Raw genomic sequence first — 21,784 nt, forward strand, 5'->3', positions numbered from 1 at the left:
TTAGAGGCAGAAATATAACAAAATATGTATTTTACAGTGGCCATTTTGAAAATCCAAAATGGCCGCCATACAGGTATCTCTCCAAATGTAAACATTGATTTTTAGTTTCCTTATGCTATAACCTTTCCAAAAATGTATAGGTTTGCTAATCTACCATGATTTTGAACGAAATATAATTTATTGACATAGTGAACCTGACTAAAATATCGCTTTTCATTTCTAAGTAACTGACTCGTTATTTTCGCCTACCCATAATTCTGGACCAAAAGGTGTGATGTTGCATGCATGTCGTTTCCTTTTCCTTCCAGAAATCGGGTGAATATTTTGTGGAGAACATTTGATCAAAGATTTAGGAAGTCAAGGGCTATCGACTGATGTAAAGAACAGCTTGACCCCAGAGTTTAGGTACAAAAGTCATTTTCTAGCTACATTTCTCATATTGGGCATCTGATATGACCTACTAGTGCCCACTAGTTTCTGGATGATGTTTACCCTGGTCTTGCTCTTTTCTGTGGCCCATTTTAGGTGTTTGTGGAACGTCAGACTGCAATCAAGAATTTGGTGTACGAATTTGGACAGGCAATCCTTTGACCATTACCTGACGGGTCTCTGGAGAAAGGCCAAATTACGTGTTTGCTGAGGTGGACACCATGATTTGAGATAAAATTGTCTTTGAAATGGCCGATCTGCGAACTAAAGAGCATCTTTAATATTAACAGGACCTGTACCTCCTCAAAACCATAGATATTTGCCGAGCTGCTGAAGCAAGCCACTCTGTAGCTCGGATGAAGCCGTTAGGTCCTGACATATGATGTGCGATTGCGTCATAAGTGGCACATAAGAGGAGTTAGTGTTTTTCTTTTCCAAAGCCAGTCGCCGACTGGGCATCATCCGTCATGCGAAGTCCTTTACGGGCACTTCTGAGCTCCTCACCACATACAAAGGTTTCATCCGCAGCTCTAGGTGCCGGAATAAGCAGAGCGAGTGGTCATTTTATGATGGCGTCGCCGATGTTGACTCCCGCGACGAGAGTCGTTATATCGAACGCACCTCCGTTTATTTCCAATGACAGGATTATGAACGTGTTATCGCGTTATGGTAAAATGGTGTCCAGGATCTCGACAATTCCTCTTGGCTGTCGGAATGAAAGTGTTAAACACGTCATGAGTTTCCGAAGGCAGGTGTACATGGTCCTACCAGACCGTGTGGACGATACGGGCCTCAATATCTCGTTCAAAATAAACTTCGAAGACACGAACTACCAGCTGTACGCGTCGTCCGCCACCTTAACGTGTTTTCAGTGCGGACCGTTCGGACATTTAAAACAGTTTTGTCCTAAAGCCTCGTGTGTCAGGTGTGGGAAAAAAAAGGTCACACTGATGCGGTGTGTAAGGAGGAGGTTACCGTGACTCCACGAATTAACATTCCTATTGGGAAGGAGGTTAACGTGACAACACAAATTAACATTCCCAACGAGGAGGAGGATACCGGTACTCAAATCACCATTCCCAATGAGGAGGAGGTTACCAGAACGCCACAAACTAACATTCCCAACGAGGAGGAGGTTACCGGTACTCAAATCACCATTCCCAACGAGGAAGAGGTTACCAGTACTCAAATCACCATTCCCAACGAGGAGGAGGTTACCGGTACTCAAATCACCATTCCCAACGAGGAGGAGGGTTACCGGTACTCAAATCACCATTCCCAACGAGGAGTAGGTTACCGGTACTCAAATCACCATTCCCAACGAGGAGGAGGTTACCGGTACTCAAATCACCATTCCCAACGAGGAGGAGGTTACCGGCATGCCACAAACAAACATTCCCAACGAGGAGGAGGTTACCAGTACGCCACAAACTAACATTACCAACGAGGAGGAGGATACCGGTACGCCACAAACTAACATTCCCAACGAGGAGGCGGTTAGCGGTACTCAAATCACCATTCCCAACGAGGAGGAGGAGGTTACCGGTACTCAAATCACCATTTCCAACGAGGAGGAGGTTACCGGTACTCAAATCACCATTCCCAACGAGGAGGAGGTTACTGGCACGCCACAAACTAACATTCCCAACGAGGAGGAGGTTACCGGTACGCCACAAACTAACATTCCCAACGAGGAGGAGGTTACCGGTACGCCACAAACTAACATTCCCAACGAGGAGGAGGTTACCGGTACTCAAATCACCATTCCCAATGAGGAGGAGGAGGTTACCGGTACTCAAATCACCATTTCCAACGAGGAGGAGGTTACCGGTACTCAAATAACCATTCCCAACGAGGAGGAGGTTACCGGCACGCCACAAACTAACATTCCCAACGAGGAGGAGGTTACCGGTATGCCACAAACTAACATTCCCAACGAGGAGGAGGTTACCGGTACGCCACAAACTAACATTCCCAACGAGGAGGAGGTTACCGGTATGCCACAAACTAACATTCCCAACGAGGAGGAGGTTACCGGTACGCCACAAACTAACATTCCCAATGAGGAGGAGGTCCCCGGCACGCCACAAACTAACATTCCCAATGAGGAGGTTACCGGTACTCAAATCAACATTCCCAACGAGGAGGAGGATACCGGTATGCCACAAATCAACATTCCCAACGAGGAGGAGGTTACCAGTACTCAAGTCACCATTCCCAAAGAGGAGGAGGTTACCTGTACTCAAATCAACATTTCCAACGAGGAGGAGGTTACCAGTACTCAAGTCACCATTCCCAAAGAGGAGGAGGTTACCTGTACTCAAGTCACCATTCCCAAAGAGGAGGAGGTTACCTGTACTCAAATCAACATTCCCAACGAGGAGGAGGTTACCAGTACTCAAATCAACATTCCCAACGAGGAGGAGGTTACCGGTACGCCACAAACTAACATTCCCAACGAGGAGGGGGTAAACGTTAATCCACGGCTTATTGTTCCCAATGAGGAGGAGGTTACCGGTACTCAAATCACCATTCCCAACGAGGAGGAGGTTACCGGCATGCCACAAACTAACATTTCCAACGAGGAGGAGGTTACCAGTACTCAAATCACCATTCCCAATGAGGAGGAGGTTTCCGGTACTCAAATCACCATTTCCAACAAGGAGGAGGTTACCGGTACACCACAAACTAACATTGCCAACGAGGAGGAGGTTACCGGTACTCAAATCACCATTCCCAATGAGGAGGAGGTTACCGGTACTCAAATCACCATTTCATACGAGGAGGAGGTTACCGGTACTCAAATCACCATTTCATACGAGGAGGAGGTTACCGGTATGCAACAAACTAACATTCCCAATGAGGAGGAGGTTACCGGTACTCAAATCAACATTCCCAACGAGGAGGAGGTTACCGGTACTCAAATCACCATTTCCAACGAGGAGGAGGTTACCGGTACTCAAATCACCATTTCATACGAGGAGGAGGTTACCGGTACTCAAATCACCATTTACAACGAGGAGGAGGTTACCGGTACTCAAATCACCATTCCCAACGAGGAGGAGGTTACCGGTACTCAAATCATCATTCCCAACGATGAGGAGGTTACCGGTACGCAAATCACCATTCCCAACGAGGAGGAGGTAACCGGTACTCAAATCACCATTCCCAACGAGGAGGAGGTTACCAGTACTCAAATCACCATTCCCAACGAGGAGGAGGTTACCGGTACTCAAATCAACATTCCCAATGAGGAGGAGGTAACCGGTACTCAAATCACCATTCCCAACGAGGAGGAGATTACCGGTACTCAAATCACCATTCCCAACGAGGAGGAGGTTACCGGTACTCAAATCAACATTCCCAACGAGGAGGAGGTAACCGGTACTCAAATCACCATTCCCAATGAGGAGGGAGGTTCCCGTACTCAAATCACCATTCCCAACGAGGAGGAGGTTACCCGTACTCAAATCACCATTCCCAATGAGGAGGAGGTTACCGGTACTCAAATCAGCATTCCCAACGAGGAGGAGGGTACCCATACTCAAATCACCATTCCCAACGAGGAGGAGGTTACCGGTACTCAAATCACCATTTACAATGAGGAGGAGGTTACCGGTACTCAAATCACCATTCCCAACGAGGAGGAGGTTACCGGTACTCAAATCATCATTCCCAACGATGAGGAGGTTACCGGTACTCAAATCACCATTCCCAACGAGGAGGAGGTTACCGGTACTCAAATCACCATTCCCAACGAGGAGGGGGTTACCGGTACTCAAATCACCATTCCCAACGAGGAGGAGGTTACCGGTACTCAAATCACCATTCCCAACGAGGAGGAGGTTACCGGAACGCCACAAACTAACATTCCCAACGAGGAGGAGGTTACCGGTACTCAAATCACCATTCCCAACGAGGAAGAGGTTACCAGTACTCAAATCACCATTCCCAACGAGGAGGAGGTTACCGGCACTCAAATCACCATTCCCAACGAGGAGGAGGTTACCGGTACTCAAATCACCATTTCCAACGAGGAGGAGGTTACCGGTACTCAAATCACCATTCCCAACGAGGAGGAGGTTACCGGTACTCAAATCACCATTCCCAACGAGGAGGAGGTTACCGGTACTCAAATCACCATTTCCAACAAGGAGGAGGTTACCGCTACACCACAAACTAACATTGCCAACGAGGAGGAGGTTACCGGTACTCAAATCACCATTCCCAATGAGGAGGAGGTTACCGGTACTCAAATCACCATTTCATACGAGGAGGAGGTTACCGGTACTCAAATCACCATTTCATACGAGGAGGAGGTTACCGGTATGCAACAAACTAACATTCCCAATGAGGAGGAGGTTACCGGTACTCAAATCAACATTCCCAACGAGGAGGAGGTTACCGGTACTCAAATCACCATTTCCAACGAGGAGGAGGTTACCGGTACTCAAATCACCATTTCATACGAGGAGGAGGTTACCGGTACTCAAATCACCATTTACAACGAGGAGGAGGTTACCGGTACTCAAATCACCATTCCCAACGAGGAGGAGGTTACCGGTACTCAAATCATCATTCCCAACGATGAGGAGGTTACCGGTACGCAAATCACCATTCCCAACGAGGAGGAGGTAACCGGTACTCAAATCACCATTCCCAACGAGGAGGAGGTTACCAGTACTCAAATCACCATTCCCAACGAGGAGGAGGTTACCGGTACTCAAATCAACATTCCCAGTGAGGAGGAGGTAACCGGTACTCAAATCACCATTCCCAACGAGGAGGAGATTACCGGTACTCAAATCACCATTCCCAACGAGGAGGAGGTTACCGGTACTCAAATCAACATTCCCAACGAGGAGGAGGTAACCGGTACTCAAATCACCATTCCCAACGAGGAGGGAGGTTCCCGTACTCAAATCACCATTCCCAACGAGGAGGAGGTTACCCGTACTCAAATCACCATTCCCAATGAGGAGGAGGTTACCGGTACTCAAATCAGCATTCCCAACGAGGAGGAGGGTACCCATACTCAAATCACCATTCCCAACGAGGAGGAGGTTACCGGTACTCAAATCACCATTTACAATGAGGAGGAGGTTACCGGTACTCAAATCACCATTCCCAACGAGGAGGATGTTACCGGTACTCAAATCATCATTCCCAACGATGAGGAGGTTACCGGTACTCAAATCACCATTCCCAACGAGGAGGAGGTTACCGGTACTCAAATCACCATTCCCAACGAGGAGGGGGTTACCGGTACTCAAATCACCATTCCCAACGAGGAGGAGGTTACCGGTACTCAAATCACCATTCCCAACGAGGAGGAGGTTACCGGAACGCCACAAACTAACATTCCCAACGAGGAGGAGGTTACCGGTACTCAAATCACCATTCCCAACGAGGAAGAGGTTACCAGTACTCAAATCACCATTCCCAACGAGGAGGAGGTTACCGGTACTCAAATCACCATTCCCAATGAGGAGGAGGTTACCGGTACTCAAATCACCATTTCCAACGAGGAGGAGGTTACCGGTACTCAAATCACCATTCCCAACGAGGAGGAGGTTACCGGTACTCAAATCACCATTCCCAACGAGGAGGAGGTTACCGGTATGCCACAAACTAACATTCCCAACGAGGAGGAGGTTACCAGTACGCCACAAACTAACATTACCAACGAGGAGGAGGATACCGGTACGCCACAAACTAACATTGCCAACGAGGAGGCGGTTACCGGTACTCAAATCACCATTCCCAACGAGGAGGAGGAGGTTACCGGTACTCAAATCACCATTTCCAATGAGGAGGAGGTTACCGGTACTCAAATCACCATTCCCAACGAGGAGGAGGTTACCGGCACGCCACAAACTAACATTCCCAACGAGGAGGAGGTTACCGGTATGCCACAAACTAACATTCCCAACGAGGAGGAGGTTACCGGTACGCCACAAACTAACATTCCCAACGAGGAGGAGGTTACCGGTATGCCACAAACTAACATTCCCAACGAGGAGGAGGTTACCGGTACGCCACAAACTAACATTCCCAACGAGGAGGAGGTCACCGGTACGCCACAAACTAACATTGCCAACGAGGAGGCGGTTACCGGTACTCAAATCACCATTCCCAACGAGGAGGAGGAGGTTACCGGTACTCAAATCACCATTTCCAATGAGGAGGAGGTTACCGGTACTCAAATCACCATTCCCAACGAGGAGGAGGTTACCGGCACGCCACAAACTAACATTCCCAACGAGGAGGAGGTTACCGGTATGCCACAAACTAACATTCCCAACGAGGAGGAGGTTACCGGTACGCCACAAACTAACATTCCCAACGAGGAGGAGGTTACCGGTATGCCACAAACTAACATACCCAACGAGGAGGAGGTTACCGGTATGCCACAAATCAACATTCCCAATGAGGAGGAGGTTACCGGTAGTTAAATCAACATTCCCAATGAGGAGGAGGTTACCGGTACTCAAATCACCATTCCCAACGAGGAGGAGGTTACCGGTACTCAAATCACCATTTCCAACGAGGAGGAGGTTACCAGTACTCAAGTCACCATTCCCAAAGAGGAGGAGGTTACCTGTACTCAAATCAACATTCCCAACGAGGAGGAGGTTACCAGTACCCAAATCAACATTCCCAACGAGGAGGAGGTTACCGGTACGCCACAAACTAACATTCCCAACGAGGAGGGGGTAAACGTTAATCCACGGCTTATTGTTCCCAATGAGGAGGAGGTTACCGGTACTCAAATCACCATTCCCAATGAGGAGGACGTTACCGGCATGCCACAAACTAACATTTCCAACGAGGAGGAGGTTACCAGTACTCGAATCACCATTCCCAACGAGGAGGAGGTTTCCGGTACTCAAATCACCATTTCCAACAAGGAGGAGGTTACCGGTACACCACAAACTAACATTGCCAACGAGGAGGAGGTTACCGGTACTCAAATCACCATTCCCAATGAGGAGGAGGTTACCGGTACTCAAATCACCATTTCATACGAGGAGGAGGTTACCGGTACTCAAATCACCATTTCATACGAGGAGGAGGTTACCGGTACTCAAATCACCATTCCAAACGAGGAGGAGGTTACCGGTATGCAACAAACTAACATTCCCAATGAGGAGGAGGTTACCGGTACTCAAATCACCATTCCCAATGAGGAGGGAGGTTCCCGTTCTCAAATCACCATTTCCAACGAGGAGGAGGTTACCGGTTCTCAAATCACCATTTCATACGAGGAGGTTGTTACCGGTACTCAAATCACCATTTACAACGAGGAGGAGGTTACCGGTACTCAAATCACCATTCCCAACGAGGAGGAGGTTACCGGTACTCAAATCATCATTCCCAACGATGAGGAGGTTACCGGTACGCAAATCACCATTCCCAACGAGGAGGAGGTAACCGGTACTCAAATCACCATTCCCAACGAGGAGGAGGTTACCAGTACTCAAATCACCAATCCCAACGAGGAGGAGGTTACCGGTACTCAAATCAACATTCCCAACGAGGAGGAGATTACCGGTACTCAAATCACCATTCACAACGAGGAGGAGGTTACCGGTACTCAAATCAACATTCCCAACGAGGAGGAGGTAACCGGTACTCAAATCACCATTCCCAACGAGGAGGGAGGTTCCCGTACTCAAATCACCATTCCCAACGAGGAGGAGGTTACCCGTACTCAAATCACCATTCCCAACGAGGAGGAGGTTACCGGTACTCAAATCACCATTCCCAACGAGGAGGAGGGTACCCATACTGAAATCACCATTCCCAACGAGGAGGAGGTTACCGGTACTCAAATCACCATTTACAACGAGGAGGAGGTTACCGGTACTCAAATCACCATTCCCAACGAGGAGGAGGTTACCGGTACTCAAATCATCATTCCCAACGATGAGGAGGTTAGCGGTACTCAAATCACCATTCCCAATGAGGAGGAGGTTACGGGTACTCAAATCAACATTCCCAACGATGAGGAGGTAACCGGTACTCAAATCACCATTCCCGAGGAGGAGGTTACCGGTACTCAAATCACCATTCCCAATGAGGAGGGAGGTAACCGGTACTCAAATCACCATTCCCAGCGAGGAGGAGGTTACCGGTACTAAAATCACCATTCCCAACGAGGAGGAGGTTACCGGTAGTTAAATCAACATTCCCAACGAGGAGGAGGTTACCGGTACTCAAATCACCATTCCCAACGAGGAGGAGGTTACCGGTACTCAAATCACCATTCCCAACGATGAGGAGGTTACCGGTACTCAAATCACCATTCCCAACGAGGAGGAGGTTAGCGGTACTCAAATCACCATTCCCAAGGAGGAGGAGGTTACCGGTACTCAAATCACCATTCCCAACGAGGAGGAGGTTACCGGTACTCAAATCAACATTCCCAACGAGGAGGAGGTTACCGGTACTCAAATCAACATTCCCAACGAGGAGGAGGTTAACGTTAATCCACGGCTAATTGTTCCCAATGAGTGTGAAACCAGCAGCTCAATCGCCAATATTATTCCTCCTCGGCAAAGCGTTGCTATGGATACTGAGTCTAGGTTGATGACTAGTAAACGAAATGCACTTGATGAGTCGTTAACACCAGGTGCTGTTAAAAAGGTTGTCCTCGATGTGCAGACCTTCCGTGCAGAAACACTTCAGGATACTCCTGAAATCTCTGTGCAAGACGTTGACCAAATAAATGAAACGGAACACCGGGAGAAGTGTAACGGGATTCAAACGGTACAACAAAGTGCTTCCATTGCCCACACGGACAAGGGCGATTATGTAAATATGGCTGACAGTGAGTCAGTGAATGATACATCATTAATCCGACCACATGATGCCCATTTAGCAAATGAGGGCCTAAAGACAAATCCACAGGAGTGTGGAAACAATGATTTAACTCCATTTGAGGAAAGTTTCAGTCAGTCTGCCCGTGTTTCCCAAACCCAACACTCTGGGGTCCCCCCAGAAGTTGGCATACTTGTTAATAAAACAGGAATGGCTGAGGGTATTGACCCAGACCATTTGGGGCAATGTCTGACTTATCGGAATCAGAGGAGGAGGTGGATGTGACTGTTTTATCACAATCACTGGTAGATCAGCCCCAAGTTCCTCCTCATCTTGTTCTCTCGTTTCTCAATGAAACGTACAGACAACGAAATGTTGTCATTTTTGATCATTTCCACAATTTGACTTCCTTTATTCAGGATGCAAAACTGGTCCTAAAAAAATCTGGTTTTTCAACACTATCACAAGTGCAAAAAGTGTTTTTTCCACACTAATACAAGTGCAAAAGTGGTTTCCTGCACCAACACAAGTGCGAAAAGTGGTTTTTCAACACTAACACAAGTGCGAAAAGTGGTTTTTCAACACTATCACAAGTGCAAAAAGTGTTTTTTCCACACTAATACAAGTGCAAAAGTGGTTTCCTGCACCAACACAAGTGCGAAAAGTGGTTTTTCAACACTAACACAAGTGCGAAAAGTGTTTTTTCCACACTAATACAAGTGCAAAAGTGGTTTCCTGCACCAACACAAGTGCAAAAAGTGGTTTTTCAACACCAACACAAGTGCGAAAAGTGGTTTTTCAACACTAACACAACTGCGAAAAGTGGTTTTTCCACACTAATACAAGTGCAAAAGTGGTTTCCTGCACCAACACAAGTGCGAAAAGTGGTTTTTCAACACTAACACAAGTGCGAAAAGTGGTTTTTCCACACTAATACAAGTGCAAAAGTGGTTTCCTGCACCAACACAAGTGCGAAAAGTGGTTTTTCAACACTAACACAAGTGCGAAAAGTGGTTTTTCAACACTATCACAAGTGCAAAAAGTGTTTTTTCCACACTAATACAAGTGCAAAAGTGGTTTTCTGCACCAACACAAGTGCGAAAAGTGGTTTTTCAACACTAACACAAGTGCGAAAAGTGGTTTTTCAACACTAACACAAGTGCGAAAGGTGGTTTTTTCCACACTAATACAAGTGCAAAAGTGGTTTCCTGCACCAACACAAGTGCGAAAAGTGGTTTTTCAACACTAACAGAAGTGCGAAAAGTGGTTTTTCAACACTAACACAAGTGCGAAAAGTGGTTTTTCAACACTAACACAAGTGCGAAAAGTGGTTTTACCACACTAATACAAGTGCAAAAGTGGTTTCCTGCACCAACACAAGTGCGAAAAGTGGTTTTTCAACACTAACACAAGTGCGAAAAGTGGTTTTTCAACACTAACACAAGTGCGAAAAGTGGTTTTTCAACACTATCACAAGTGCAAAAAGTGTTTTTTCCACATTAATACAAGTGCAAAAGTGGTTTCCTGCACCAACACAAGTGCGAAAAGTGGTTTTTCAACGTTAACACAAGTGCGAAAAGTGGTTTTTCAACACTATCACAAGTGCGAAAAGTGGTTTTTCAACACTAACACAAGTGCGAAAAGTGGTTTTTCCACACTAATACAAGTGCAAAAGTGATTTCCTGAACCAACACAAGTGCGAAAAGTGGTTTTTCAACACTAACACAAGTGCAAAGTGTTTTTTCCACACTAATACAAGTGCAAAAGTGGTTTCCTGCACCAACACAAGTGCGAAAAGTGGTTTTTCAACACTAACACTAGTGCGAAAAGTGGTTTTTCAACACTAACACAAGTGCGAAAAGTGGTTTTTCAACACTAACACAAGTGCGAAAAGTGGTTTTTCAACACTAACACAAGTGCAAAAAGTGTTTTTTCCACACTAATACAAGTGCAAAAGTGGTTTCCTGCACCAACACAAGTGCGAAAAGTGGTTTTTCAACACTAACACAAGTGCGAAAAGTGGTTTTTCAACACTAACATAAGTGCGAAAAGTGGTTTTTCAACACTAACACAAGTGCAAAAAGTGTTTTTTCCACACTAGTACAAGTGCAAAAGTGGTTTCCTGCACCAACACAAGTGCGAAAAGTGGTTTTTCAACACTAACACAAGTGCGAAAAGTGGTTTTTCAACACTAACACAAGTGCGAAAAGTGGTTTTTCAACACTAACACAAGTGTGAAAAGTGGTTTTTCCACACTAATACAAGTGCAAAAGTGGTTTCCTGCACCAACACAAGTGCGAAAAGTGGTTTTTCAACACTAACACAAGTGTGAAAAGTGGTTTTTCAACACTATCACAAGTGCAAAAAGTGTTTTTCCCACACTAATACAAGTGCAAAAGTGGTTTCCTGCACCAACACAAGTGCGAAAAGTGGTTTTTCAACACTAACACAAGTGCGAAAAGTGGTTTTTCAACACTAACGCAAGTGCGAAAAGTGGTTTTTCAACACGAACACAAGTGCGAAAAGTGGTTTTTCAACACTAACACAAGTGCGAAAAGTGGTTTTTCCACACTAATACAAGTGCAAAAGTGGTTTCCTGCACCAACACAAGTGCGAAAAGTGGTTTTTCAACGTTACCACAAGTGCGAAAAGTGGTTTTTCAACACTAACGCAAGTGCGAAAAGTGGTTTTTCAACATGAACACAAGTGCGAAAAGTGGTTTTTCAACACTAACACAAGTGCGAAAAGTGGATTTTCCACACTAATACAAGTGCAACAGTGGTTTCCTGCACCAACACAGGTGCGAAAAGTGGTTTTTCAACACTAACGCAAGTGCAAAAAGTGGTTTTTCAACACTATCACAAGTGCAAAAAGTGTTTTTTCCACACTAATACAAGTGCAAAAGTGGTTTCCTGCACCAACACAAGTGCGAAAAGTGGTTTTTCAACACTAACACAAGTGCGAAAAGTGGTTTTTCAACACTAACACAAGTGCGAAAAGTGGTTTTTCCACACTAATACAAGTGCAAAAGTGATTTCCTGCACCAACACAAGTGCGAAAAGTGGTTTTTCAACACTAACACAAGTGCAAAAAGTGTTTTTTTACACTAATACAAGTCCAAAAGTGGTTTCCTCCACGAACACAAGTGCGAAAAGTGGTTTTTCAACACTAACACAATTGCGAAAAGTGGTTTTTCAACACTAATACAAGTGCAAAAGTGATTTCCTGCACCAACACAAGTGCGAAAAGTGGTTTTTCATCACTAACACAAGTGCGAAAAGTGGTTTTTCCACACTAATACAAGTGCAAAAGTGGTTTCCTGCCCCAACACAAGTGCGAAAAGTCGTTTTTCAACACTAACAAGTGCGAAAAGTGGTTTTTCCACACTAATACAAGTGCAAAAGTGGTTTCCTGCACCAACACAAGTGCGAAAAGTGGTTTTTCTACACTAACACAAGTGCGAAAAGTGGTTTTTCAACACTATCACAAGTGCAAAAAGTGTTTTTTCCACAATAATACAAGTGAAAAAGTGGTTTCCTGCACCAACACAAGTGAGAAAAGTGGTTTTTCAACACTAACACAAGTGCGAAAGGTGGTTTTTCAACACTAACAAGTGTGAAAAGTAGTTTTTCCACACTAATACAAGTGCAAAAGTGGTTTCCTGCACCAACACAAGTGCGAAAAGTGGTTTTTCAACACTAACACAAGTGCGACAAGTGGTTTTTCAACACTAACACAAGTGCGAAAAGTGGTTTTTCCACACTACTACAAGTGCCAAAGTGGTTTCCTGCACCAACACAAGTGCGAAAAGTGGTTTTTCAACACTAACACAAGTGCGAAAAGTGGTTTTTCAACACTATCACAAGTGCAAAAAGTGTTTTTTCCACACTAATACAAGTGCCAAAGGGGTTTCCTGCACCAACACAAGTGCGAAAAGTGGTTTTTCAACACTAACACAAGTGCGAAAAGTGGTTTTTCAACACTAACACAAGTGCGAAAAGTGGTTTTTCAACACTAACACAAGTGCGAAAAGTTGTTTTTCAACACTAACACAAGTGCGAAAAGTGGTTTTTCAACACTAACACAAGTGCGAAAAGTGGTTTTTCCACACTAATACAAGTGCAAAAGTGGTTTCCTGTACCAACACAAGTGCGAAAAGTGGTTTTTCAACACTATCACAAGTGCAAAAAGTGTTTTTTCCACACTAATACAAGTGCAAAAGTGGTTTCCTGCACCAACACAAGTGCGAAAAGTGGTTTTTCAGCACTAACACAAGTGCGAAAAGTGGTTTTTCAACACTAACACAAGTGCGAAAAGTGTTTTTTCCACACTAGTACAAGTGCAAAAGTGGTTTCCTGCACCAACACAAGTGCGAAAAGTGGTTTTTCAACACTAACGCAAGTGCGAAAAGTGGTTTTTCAACACGAACACAAGTGCGAAAAGTGGTTTTTCAACACTAACACAAGTGCGAAAAGTGGTTTTTCCACACTAATACAAGTGCAAAAGTGGTTTCCTGCACAAACACAAGTGCGAAAAGTGGTTTTTCAACGTTAACACAAGTGCGAAAAGTGGTTTTTCAACACAAACACAAGTGCGAAAAGTGGTTTTTCAACACTAACACAAGTGCGAAAAGTGGTTTTTCAACACCAACACAAGTGCAAAAGTGGTTTCCTGCACCAACACAAGTGCGAACAGTGGTTTTTCAACACAAATGCAAGTGCGAAAAGTGGTTTTTCAACACGAACACAAGTGCGAAAAGTGGTATTTCAACACTAACACAAGTGCGAAAAGTGGTTTTTCCACACTAATACAAGTGCAAAAGTGGTTTCCTGCACCAACACAAGTGCGAAAAGTGGTTTTTCAACGTTAACACAAGTGCGAAAAGTGGTTTTTCAACACTATCACAAGTGCGAAAAGTGGTTTTTCAACACTAACACAAGTGCGAAAAGTGGTTTTTCCACACTAATACAAGTGCAAAAGTGATTTCCTGAACCAACACAAGTGCGAAAAGTGGTTTTTCAACACTAACACAAGTGCAAAAAGTGTTTTTTCCACACTAATACAAGTGCAAAAGTGGTTTCCTGCACCAGCACTAGTGCGAAAAGTGGTTTTTCAACACTAACACAAGTGCGAAAAGTGGTTTTTCAACACTAATACAAGTGCGAAAAGTGGTTTTTCCACACTAATACAAGTGCAAAAGTGGTTTCCTGTACCAACACAAGTGCGAAAAGTGGTTTTTCAACACTATCACAAGTGCAAAAAGTGTTTTTTCCACACTAATACAAGTGCAAAAGTGGTTTCCTGCACAAACACAAGTGCGAAAAGTGGTTTTTCAACACTAACACAAGTGCGAAAAGTGGTTTTTCAACACTAACACAAGTGCGAAAAGTGGTTTTTCAACACTAACACAAGTGCAAAAAGTGGTTTTTCCACACTAATACAAGTGCAAAAGTGGTTTCCTGCACAAACACAAGTGCGAAAAGTGGTTTTTCAACGTTAACACAAGTGCGAAAAGTGGTTTTTCAACACAAACACAAGTGCGAAAAGTGGTTTTTCAACACTAACACAAGTGCGAAAAGTGGTTTTTCAACACCAACACAAGTGCAAAAGTGGTTTCCTGCACCAACACAAGTGCGAACAGTGGTTTTTCAACACAAATGCAAGTGCGAAAAGTGGTTTTTCAACACGAACACAAGTGCGAAAAGTGGTATTTCAACACTAACACAAGTGCGAAAAGTGGTTTTTCCACACTAATACAAGTGCAAAAGTGGTTTCCTGCACCAACACAAGTGCGAAAAGTGGTTTTTCAACGTTAACACAAGTGCGAAAAGTGGTTTTTCAACACTATCACAAGTGCGAAAAGTGGTTTTTCAACACTAACACAAGTGCGAAAAGTGGTTTTTCCACACTAATACAAGTGCAAAAGTGATTTCCTGAACCAACACAAGTGCGAAAAGTGGTTTTTCAACACTAACACAAGTGCAAAAAGTGTTTTTTCCACACTAATACAAGTGCAAAAGTGGTTTCCTGCACCAGCACTAGTGCGAAAAGTGGTTTTTCAACACTAACACAAGTGCGAAAAGTGGTTTTTCAACACTAATACAAGTGCGAAAAGTGGTTTTTCCACACTAATACAAGTGCAAAAGTGGTTTCCTGTACCAACACAAGTGCGAAAAGTGGTTTTTCAACACTATCACAAGTGCAAAAAGTGTTTTTTCCACACTAATACAAGTGCAAAAGTGGTTTCCTGCACAAACACAAGTGCGAAAAGTGGTTTTTCAACACTAACACAAGTGCGAAAAGTGGTTTTTCAACACTAACACAAGTGCGAAAAGTGGTTTTTCAACACTAACACAAGTGCGAAAAGTGGTTTTTCCACACTAATACAAGTGCAAAAGTGGTTTCCTGTACCAACACAAGTGCGAAAAGTGGTTTTTCAACACTATCACAAGTGCAAAAAGTGTTTTTTCCACACTAATACAAGTGCAAAAGTGGTTTCCTGCACCAACACAAGTGCGAAAAGTGGTTTTTCAGCACTAACACAAGTGCGAAAAGTGGTTTTTCAACACTAACACAAGTGCGAAAAGTGTTTTTTCCACACTAGTACAAGTGCAAAAGTGGTTTCCTGCACCAACACAAGTGCGAAAAGTGGTTTTTCAACACTAACGCAAGTGCGAAAAGTGGTTTTTCAACACGAACACAAGTGCGAAAAGTGGTTTTTCAACACTAACACAAGTGCGAAAAGTGGTTTTTCCACACTAATACAAGTGCAAAAGTGGTTTCCTGCACAAACACAAGTGCGAAAAGTGGTTTTTCAACGTTAACACAAGTGCGAAAAGTGGTTTTTCAACACAAACACAAGTGCGAAAAGTGGTTTTTCAACACTAACACAAGTGCGAAAAGTGGTTTTTCAACACCAACACAAGTGCAAAAGTGGTTTCCTGCACCAACACAAGTGCGAACAGTGGTTTTTCAACACAAATGCAAGTGCGAAAAGTGGTTTTTCAACACGAACACAAGTGCGAAAAGTGGTATTTCAACACTAACACAAGTGCGAAAAGTGGTTTTTCCACACTAATACAAGTGCAAAAGTGGTTTCCTGCACCAACACAAGTGCGAAAAGTGGTTTTTCAACGTTAACACAAGTGCGAAAAGTGGTTTTTCAACACTATCACAAGTGCGAAAAGTGGTTTTTCAACACTAACACAAGTGCGAAAAGTGGTTTTTCCACACTAATACAAGTGCAAAAGTGATTTCCTGAACCAACACAAGTGCGAAAAGTGGTTTTTCAACACTAACACAAGTGCAAAAAGTGTTTTTTCCACACTAATACAAGTGCAAAAGTGGTTTCCTGCACCAGCACTAGTGCGAAAAGTGGTTTTTCAACACTAACACAAGTGCGAAAAGTGGTTTTTCAACACTAATACAAGTGCGAAAAGTGGTTTTTCCACACTAATACAAGTGCAAAAGTGGTTTCCTGTACCAACACAAGTGCGAAAAGTGGTTTTTCAACACTATCACAAGTGCAAAAAGTGTTTTTTCCACACTAATACAAGTGCAAAAGTGGTTTCCTGCACAAACACAAGTGCGAAAAGTGGTTTTTCAACACTAACACAAGTGCGAAAAGTGGTTTTTCAACACTAACACAAGTGCGAAAAGTGGTTTTTCAACACTAACACAAGTGCAAAAAGTGGTTTTTCCACACTAATACAAGTGCAAAAGTGGTTTCCTGCACAAACACAAGTGCGAAAAGTGGTTTTTCAACGTTAACACAAGTGCGAAAAGTGGTTTTTCAACACAAACACAAGTGCGAAAAGTGGTTTTTCAACACTAACACAAGTGCGAAAAGTGGTTTTTCAACACCAACACAAGTGCAAAAGTGGTTTCCTGCACCAACACAAGTGCGAACAGTGGTTTTTCAACACAAATGCAAGTGCGAAAAGTGGTTTTTCAACACGAACACAAGTGCGAAAAGTGGTATTTCAACACTAACACAAGTGCGAAAAGTGGTTTTTCCACACTAATACAAGTGCAAAAGTGGTTTCCTGCACCAACACAAGTGCGAAAAGTGGTTTTTCAACGTTAACACAAGTGCGAAAAGTGGTTTTTCAACACTATCACAAGTGCGAAAAGTGGTTTTTCAACACTAACACAAGTGCGAAAAGTGGTTTTTCCACACTAATACAAGTGCAAAAGTGATTTCCTGAACCAACACAAGTGCGAAAAGTGGTTTTTCAACACTAACACAAGTGCAAAAAGTGTTTTTTCCACACTAATACAAGTGCAAAAGTGGTTTCCTGCACCAGCACTAGTGCGAAAAGTGGTTTTTCAACACTAACACAAGTGCGAAAAGTGGTTTTTCAACACTAATACAAGTGCGAAAAGTGGTTTTTCCACACTAATACAAGTGCAAAAGTGGTTTCCTGTACCAACACAAGTGCGAAAAGTGGTTTTTCAACACTATCACAAGTGCAAAAAGTGTTTTTTCCACACTAATACAAGTGCAAAAGTGGTTTCCTGCACAAACACAAGTGCGAAAAGTGGTTTTTCAACACTAACACAAGTGCGAAAAGTGGTTTTTCAACACTAACACAAGTGCGAAAAGTGGTTTTTCAACACTAACACAAGTGCAAAAAGTGTTTTTTCCACACTAATACAAGTGCAAAAGTGGTTTCCTGCACCAACACATGTGCGAAAAGTGGTGTTTCAACACTAACACAAGTGCGAAAAGTGGTTTTTCAACACTAACACAAGTGCGAAAAGTGGTTTTTCCACACTAATACAAGTGCAAAAGTGGTTTCCTGTACCAACACAAGTGCGAAAAGTGGTTTTTCAACACTATCACAAGTGCAAAAAGTGTTTTTTCCACACTAATACAAGTGCAAAAGTGGTTTCCTGCACAAACACAAGTGCGAAAAGTGGTTTTTCAACACTAACACAAGTGCGAAAAGTGGTTTTTCAACACTAACACAAGTGCGAAAAGTGTTTTTTCCACACTAGTACAAGTGCAAAAGTGGTTTCCTGCACCAACACAAGTGCGAAAAGTGGTTTTTCAACACTAACGCAAGTGCGAAAAGTGGTTTTTCAACACGAACACAAGTGCGAAAAGTGGTTTTTCAACACTATCACAAGTGCGAAAAGTGGTTTTTCCACACTATTACAAGTGCAAAAGTGGTTTCTTGCACCAACACAAGTGCAAAAAGTGGTTTTTCAACGTTAACAAAAGTGCGAAAAGTGGTTTTTCAACACGAACACAAGTGCGAAAAGTGGTTTTTCAACACTAACACAAGTGCGAAAAGTGGTTTTTCAACACCAACACAAGTGCAAAAGTGGTTTCCTGCACCAACACAAGTGCGAAAAGTGGTTTTTCAACACGAACGCAAGTGCTAAAAGTGGTTTTTCAACACGAACACAAGTGTGAAAAGTGGTTTTTCAACAATAACACAAGTGCGAAAAGTGGTTTTTCCACACTAATACAAGTGCAAAAGTGGTTTCCTGCACAAACACAAGTGCAAAAAGTGGTTTTTCAACGTTAACACAAGTGCGAAAAGTGGTTTTTCAACACTATCACAAGTGCGAAAAGTGGTTTTTCGACACTAATACAAGTGCAAAAGTTATTTCCTGCACCAACACAAGTGCGAAAAGTGGTTTTTCAACACTAACACAAGTGCGAAAAGTGGTTTTTCAACACTAACACAAGTGCGAAAAGTGTTTTTTCCACACTAACACAAGTGCGAAAAGTGGTTTTTCAACACTAACACAAGTGCGAAAAGTGTTTTTTCCACACTAACACAAGTGCGAAAAGTGGTTTTTCCACACTAATACAAGTGCAAAAGTGATTTCCTGCACCAACACAAGTGCGAAAAGTGGTTTTTCAACACTAACACAAGTGCAAAAAGTGGTTTTTCAACATGAACACAAGTGCGAAAAGTGGTTTTTCAACACTAACACAAGTGCGAAAAGTGGTTTTTCCACACTAATACAAGTGCAAAAGTGGTTTCCTGCACCAACAGAAGTGCGAAAAGTGGTTTTCCAACACTAACACAAGTGTGAAAAGTGGTTTTTCAACACTAACACAAGTGCGAAAAGTGGTTTTTCAACACTAACACAAGTGCGAAAAGTGGTTTTTCCACACTAATACAAGTGCAAAAGTGATTTCCTGCACCAACACAAGTGCGAAAAGTGGTTTTTCAACACTAACACAAGTGCAAAAAGTGTTTTTTCCACACTAATACAAGTGCAAAAGTGGTTTCCTGCACCAACACAAGTGCGAAAGGTGGTTTTTCAACACTAACACAAGTGCGAAAAGTGGTTTTTCAACACTAACACAAGTGCGAAAAGTGGTTTTTCAACACTAACACAAGTGTGAAAAGTGGTTTTTCCACACTAATACAAGTGCAAAAGTGGTTTCCTGCACCAACACAAGTGCGAAAAGTGGTTTTTCAACACTAACACAAGTGCGAAAAGTGGTTTTTCAACACTAATGCAAGTGCGAAAAGTGGTTTTTCAACACGAACACAAGTGCGAAAAGTGGTTTTTCAACACTAACACAAGTACTAAAAGTGGTTTTTCCACACTAATACAAGTGCAAAAGTGGTTTCCTGCACCAACACAAGTGCGAAAAGTGGTTTTTCAACGTTAACACAAGTGCGAAAAGTGGTTTTTCAACACTAACGCAAGTGCGCAAAGTGGTTTTTCAACGTTAACACAAGTGCGAAAAGTGGTTTTTCAACACTATCACAAGTGCGAAAAGTGGTTTTTCAACACTAACACAAGTGCGAAAAGTGGTTTTTCCACACTAATACAAGTGCAAAAGTGATTTCCTGAACCAACACAAGTGCGAAAAGTGGTTTTTCAACACTAACACAAGTGCAAAAAGTGTTTTTTCCACACTAATACAAGTGCAAAAGTGGTTTCCTGCACCAGCACAAGTGCGAAAAGTGGTTTTTCAACACTAACACAAGTGCGAAAAGTGGTTTTTCAACACTAATACAAGTGCGAAAAGTGGTTTTTCCACACTAATACAAGTGCAAAAGTGGTTTCCTGTACCAACACAAGTGCGAAAAGTGGTTTTTCAACACTATCACAAGTGCAAAAAGTGTTTTTTCCACACTAATACAAGTGCAAAAGTGGTTTCCTGCACAAACACAAGTGTGAAAAGTGGTTTTTCAACACTAACACAAGTGCGAAAAGTGGTTTTTCAACACTAACACAAGTGCGAAAAGTGGTTTTTCAACACTAACACAAGTGCAAAAAGTGTTTTTTCCACACTAATACAAGTGCAAAAGTGGTTTCCTGTACCAACACAAGTGCGAAAAGTGGTTTTTCAGCACTAACACAAGTGCGAAAAGTGGTTTTTCAACACTAACACAAGTGCGAAAAGTGTTTTTTCCACACTAGTACAAGTGCAAAAGTGGTTTCCTGCACCAACACAAGTGCGAAAAGTGGTTTTTCAACACTAACGCAAGTGCGAAAAGTGGTTTTTCAACACGAACACAAGTGCGAAAAGTGGTTTTTCAACACTAACACAAGTGCGAAAAGTGGTTTTTCCACACTAATACAAGTGCAAAAGTGGTTTCCTGCACAAACACAAGTGCGAAAAGTGGTTTTTCAACGTTAACACAAGTGCGAAAAGTGGTTTTTCAACACAAACACAAGTGCGAAAAGTGGTTTTTCAACACTAACACAAGTGCGAAAAGTGGTTTTTCAACACCAACACAAGTGCAAAAGTGGTTTCCTGCACCAACACAAGTGCGAACAGTGGTTTTTCAACACAAATGCAAGTGCGAAAAGTGGTTTTTCAACACGAACACAAGTGCGAAAAGTGGTATTTCAACACTAACACAAGTGCGAAAAGTGGTTTTTCCACACTAATACAAGTGCAAAAGTGGTTTCCTGCACCAACACAAGTGCGAAAAGTGGTTTTTCAACGTTAACACAAGTGCGAAAAGTGGTTTTTCAACACTATCACAAGTGCGAAAAGTGGTTTTTCAACACTAACACAAGTGCGAAAAGTGGTTTTGCCACACTAATACAAGTGCAAAAGTGATTTCCTGAACCAACACAAGTGCGAAAAGTGGTTTTTCAACACTAACACAAGTGCAAAAAGTGTTTTTTCCACACTAATACAAGTGCAAAAGTGGTTTCCTGCACCAGCACTAGTGCGAAAAGTGGTTTTTCAACACTAACACAAGTGCGAAAAGTGGTTTTTCAACACTAATACAAGTGCGAAAAGTGGTTTTTCCACACTAATACAAGTGCAAAAGTGGTTTCCTGTACCAACACAAGTGCGAAAAGTGGTTTTTCAACACTATCACAAGTGCAAAAAGTGTTTTTTCCACACTAATACAAGTGCAAAAGTGGTTTCCTGCACAAACACAAGTGCGAAAAGTGGTTTTTCAACACTAACACAAGTGCGAAAAGTGGTTTTTCAACACTAACACAAGTGCGAAAAGTGGTTTTTCAACACTAACACAAGTGCGAAAAGTGGTGTTTCAACACTAACACAAGTGCGAAAAGTGGTTTTTCAACA

General features: G+C 43.0%; 1 protein-coding gene across 1 annotated transcript in view; it reads right to left on the bottom strand.

Annotated features, from left to right (window-relative positions):
* Positions 1–9,551: 9,551 nt before the first annotated feature.
* The window catches only part of LOC144888195 (uncharacterized), a 588,989-nt gene continuing 576,756 nt past the window's right edge, over positions 9,552–21,784 (bottom strand). Inside the window, exon 4 of the mRNA XM_078772589.1 lies at positions 9,552–9,661. Coding sequence (XP_078628715.1) covers positions 9,552–9,661 — 110 coding nt within the window. The remainder of the gene's footprint in view (positions 9,662–21,784) is intronic.

This window comes from Myxine glutinosa, chromosome 2 (genome assembly GCF_964187855.1).
Source record: "Myxine glutinosa chromosome 2, kmMyxGlut1.1, whole genome shotgun sequence".
NCBI classification, from domain to species: Eukaryota; Metazoa; Chordata; class Myxini; order Myxiniformes; family Myxinidae; genus Myxine; species Myxine glutinosa.